General features: G+C 38.1%; 1 protein-coding gene across 1 annotated transcript in view; it reads left to right on the plus strand.

The window, feature by feature from the left end:
* Positions 1-4,635, plus strand: part of ZRANB2 (zinc finger RANBP2-type containing 2) — a gene marked incomplete at its 5' end in the record, with an annotated part of 20,177 nt that overhangs the window by 2,112 nt on the left and 13,430 nt on the right. Inside the window, 3 exons of the mRNA XM_019528285.1 lie at positions 799-851; positions 968-1,076; positions 3,980-4,062. Coding sequence (XP_019383830.1) covers positions 799-851; positions 968-1,076; positions 3,980-4,062 — 245 coding nt within the window. The remainder of the gene's footprint in view (positions 1-798; positions 852-967; positions 1,077-3,979; positions 4,063-4,635) is intronic.

Consider the following 4,635-nt stretch of genomic DNA (forward strand, 5'->3'; position numbering starts at 1 on the left):
AAACAGGTTACTTTCCACCCCATCATCTAGATCGCTGATCGCTTAAAAATCGGCTATCGGTATTGGTCCCCAAAATCTATATTGGTGTACCCCTATATGGAAGTAAATTTCTACTATGAAACATGGAAGCTCTTCAGTCCTTTTTATAGTTCTTGAGAATTGCTCAGTGTTTGAGATTTATATTTAAAGAGTTATATAGGTATCTAAATCAACATATTAAAGAAAAAACAATGACTCATGCTAGATGTTTACAGTTATTCAGTGTTACTACTGTGAAAGTGGACAAAAATAAAATTGTTAATGCATTGGAATTTTTTTCTGGTTTTTGTTTTTTTTGCAACAAAAAAACCTAAATACACTATTTAAGCTAATTTTCCATCAGTTTAGAAAATAACATTCTGACTCTTGCCAAGATAAAGTGTTCACAGGTAGTTTATGCAGTAATTCTACTTTAACTACAAGAATTAAGTTTATTAACATTAAGATCTTTCAAGTTAGGGAAACTCGCATGCTAGTACAGAATGAAATTATTCAGATTGCAGAAGGCAAGGATCTCTTAGAGTGGTATCTTTTATTGGACCACCTATGTAATTGGGATAAAGTCAGACAAACTGACATTCTTTGATCAGAGGGAGCCAGGCACAGCTTACTCATGTTGCAAGAAAAAGAAAACTCTATAATGCTATATTCTTAAATGTTTTCCAAACATTGATTACTACTTCCGTCCTTTTCCTGTGTTAAAAAAAAAAACAGATGTGTTGAGATATATTTCACGCAAATATATTTCCTTTGTTTCAGGTGTGGAAATGTTAACTTTGCTAGAAGAACAAGCTGTAACAGATGTGGTCGAGGTGACTATCTTTCCTGAATAGACTCCTCCTCTTCCCCTCATTCCCCCCAACATGAATGAAAAACTAAATCTATAAGAAATTGATTTATTGAAAACTATTTTTAAATCTACTTTCAGAAAAAACAACCGAAGCCAAGATGATGAAAGCTGGTGGGACTGAAATAGGGAAGACACTTGCTGAGAAAAGCCGTGGCCTTTTCAGTGCAAATGACTGGCAGTGTAAAACGTAAGCCTAATTTAAAATAGTAAAATAATCTGTAGTGCGCATGTGATTCACTGGATTAAAGATAATGGTATCTTGCATTATGTTGCTGATGGAATCAAATAGCTGTGGCCTTTACTGATTAGGAAAGAGAAATTGGAGCCCTCAATTATAAGTGATTTTTAAGTGTTTTGTATGGTTTATCATTAGCATTCATTTTAAATTTGTCTGTGGATCAACCAATATTTAATAAATACCTCTTTCTAAAGACAGCATGAATTTGTAGTCAAGCATAAGATTCAAAGTTTTTCTTGCCAGCCTGCCTCAAACTGTCTGTTTGGCTGTAGGACAGTTAGTTCACTGCTAAAGCCTGCCATATGTGAATGGGTTTTTTTTCTAACTAAGAGATGGGGATAAAACATACTTTATTATAGTTTTCTGAAGCATTATTAAATATTTGGAAGGTGTGGAAAAATAAGTGTTGAATACAGATAAATTCAGAGCTATTTCTCCCCCAAAATAGTCATGTTTAAAATTTCAACCATTTAATTTTTTCTGAAAGTGTTTTTACAAAGGTGCGTTGGACCACACTTAATTTTGATTCAGTTTTTACAGTGTAGATGATTTTTACAGCCTGTGAAACCTCGTTACTACTTTTGATTCCCATTTCATAGATTCATAGATACTAGGGCTGCAAGGGACCTTGGAAGATCATCGAGTCCAGCCCCCTGTCCCTGGGGCAGAAAGTCAGCAGGGATCATAGGATCCCAGCAAGATAAACATCCAAATGTCTCTTAAAGGCAGTCAAAGTAGGTGCTTGAACCACCTTTGGCAGCAGTCTATTCCAAACCTTGGGGGCTTGGACAATAAAGAAGTTCTTCCTTATGTCCAGCCTGAAACAGTCATGGAGGAATTTGTGACTGTTCGACCTCATCATCCCTTGGGGCGCTCTGGTGAACAGATGTTCCCCCAGATCCTGGTGACCACCCCTGATAAACTTATGGGTGGCCACCAGAATACCCCTGAGCCTGTGCTTTTCCAGGCTGAAGTTTTCCATGGCTCTCAGCCTCTTATAATAAGGTCTGTTTTCCTGACCTCTGATCAGGCGCATGGCTCTCCTCTGCACTCTCTCAAGGTTCTCCACATCTTTCTTGAATTGTGGAGCCCAAAACTAGACGCTGTACTCCAGCTGCGGCTTCACCAAGGCCGAGTACAATGGGAGAATGACGTACTGGGATTTGCTTGAGAAGTCACCTGTGGATGCAAGCCAGCGTTTTGCTTGCTTTACTAGCTGCAGTATCACACTGAAGGCTCATGTTCATCTTGTGGTCAGTCATGACCCCCAAGTCCCTTTCGTCTGTAGTGCTAACAAGCGTAGCACTGCTGAGCCTATAAGCATGCTGCAGGTTTTTCCTTCTAAGGTGGAGAACCTTGCATTTTTCGGCGTTAAACATCATCAGGTTCTCATCCACCCATTTACTGAGCCTAGGCTTCCTGAGTCCACCCATTTGCTGTATGTAACCCAGAGAAGTATTAACCCAGTGAAAGTTAATTACAATAAGTAAACAAAAACATTCTGTATGCAATTACGGGAACCTGCGTATGTCATAAAATTGAAATGTAGACCAGTCCAAGTATTTGGTAGACTTGGAATAATTGAATATGCAAAATATTTCTTATCTAAGAATTTGGGCTCCAAGTAAGGCCGCTAAGAGTTGTGTGGTGTGTGTACTCAAGAAAATAGGACAGTCTCCAGTTGTCTCTTTTTTTTTTTTTAAACCTTTGAAAGCTTTGTTCATTTTGCTAGCATTCTGTCTTCAATCTCCTTCACCTTGAGGCAGATAGGTTTATTTGCTGGTGAGAGAGGACTAGAACAGCACAAACTGATATTTTTGTGTGTATGTGTTCAAGCATAGGTCAGAATCACTGGCATAAATGTTTCTGAGCTCTCTCACTTTACTCCAGACATTAGAAATGTAGTGACTGTAGAGTATTTTCGAAAACTTGAAAGCTGTGGATTTGCTCTGTGACCATTAGTCTTCCTTTTCAGTCCTGTACATGCCACTTCCAAAGTAAAAGAAAGGGAAATTCAGTAACTATCAAATTTTACTTCAGTTTCTTTGAAAAATATTAAATGCTACATTGCCCTGTTTTCAAAGGGTTTTTTTACTCCTCCCCTATACAAAAGGCTATATCCAGGGAGCATTTGAAACAAATTGAGTTCTGTAGTCATTCTGTCCTCAAGGGATGACTGTTATGTAGGCATTTGTTTTTTCTTCAGTTTGTTCATATAACCAGTAGACATTTTTTTCCGTCTCTAGAAAATGTTGAATTTTACTTTGTTTTAAGTAAATGTGCACTTTACAAGTGACATTTGCCCCTTTGTGCCTATCAGATATCACCCATACTCCTCTAATTCTCCTTCTCCATGTTGTGCTGCTTTTTCTGCCTTTCTTTACTCTTCAACCTCTATGGCCATTTTATTATCTAAGCACTCTTTCTTTATATATAAGGGATACTGGAGGCTGTTACAGGTAAAATGACGTTATTTAATCATATGAGACCAATCTTACTACTATTAAATGACTTGCTTTTTTGACTTTTGTGGATTTTATAACTATGCCACCCTTGGGGCACTTTGGATTCACTACTGTGTCCACATGCTGGCAGAATTCCCAAAGACTTCTTTATGTGCTGAAGTGCTACAACATTAAATATTACTTATATGGAGCTCCATTTAATGTAGTGAACTAAAAACATGGGAAACTTATTTTAATTCAACTTAAGTTTCTTATTGAAAATTTTAGGTTTCATTTTTGCTTGTTTTATTTTTTATCCTGCAATGTTGCCTAGTTTTCAACCCCTTAAACTTGTAATAGGAATATGGTATTCTATACTTATGTTCTCTTTTTTTTCCCCCTCTGGAGTTGTGGTAATGTGAATTGGGCCAGAAGATCAGAATGTAATATGTGTAATACCCCAAAGTATGCAAAGTTGGAGGAACGGACAGGTAAGAGTTGTTTGCATTTTAAAATACTTGAATGAACTTTTATAAATAATTTGTTCAACAGAAGAATAGATCTATTCTTTTTTTTTGTAAGCAAAGCACAAATGAAAGCTAAGCAGTGGCATTTTCTGAGGTGCCTTGAGTCCAGAAAGGTTGAACAGCAGTGAACTATAGGGTCCATCCAATCTAGAATTATAACAATCAGGAATAGGTTACAACAGGTTTCTAGTGTGAAGTGTGGACTGGACTAGAACATTTGTGAACAGACTAAAGCTTTGGTCACATTCTAATACATTTAAACTCATAACTGCATTATGCAATGGAACCTGTTTTAATAACATGAGGGTCACAGCCATGGTCTAAAGGGATTCTCTGACCATGTTGTAATTGTGGTACCGGGGTGACGTAGGGGGTGCACATGCATCCCCTGTCTGGCCTCACTCCCTGTTTAGCAGGGGGGCAGGTAGGAACACCAGTGCCTCGGCCAGGGAGTGGGACCACCAGCAAAAGTGGCCGCAGGAGTTCTGGAAGCGGTGTGGCTGCTTTTATGAATAACAACATTGGCTGGGGGGGGGG

This window comes from Gavialis gangeticus, unplaced genomic scaffold (genome assembly GCF_001723915.1).
Source record: "Gavialis gangeticus isolate Ggan-Ray unplaced genomic scaffold, GavGan_comp1, whole genome shotgun sequence".
In the NCBI taxonomy this organism is placed as follows: domain Eukaryota; kingdom Metazoa; phylum Chordata; order Crocodylia; family Gavialidae; genus Gavialis; species Gavialis gangeticus.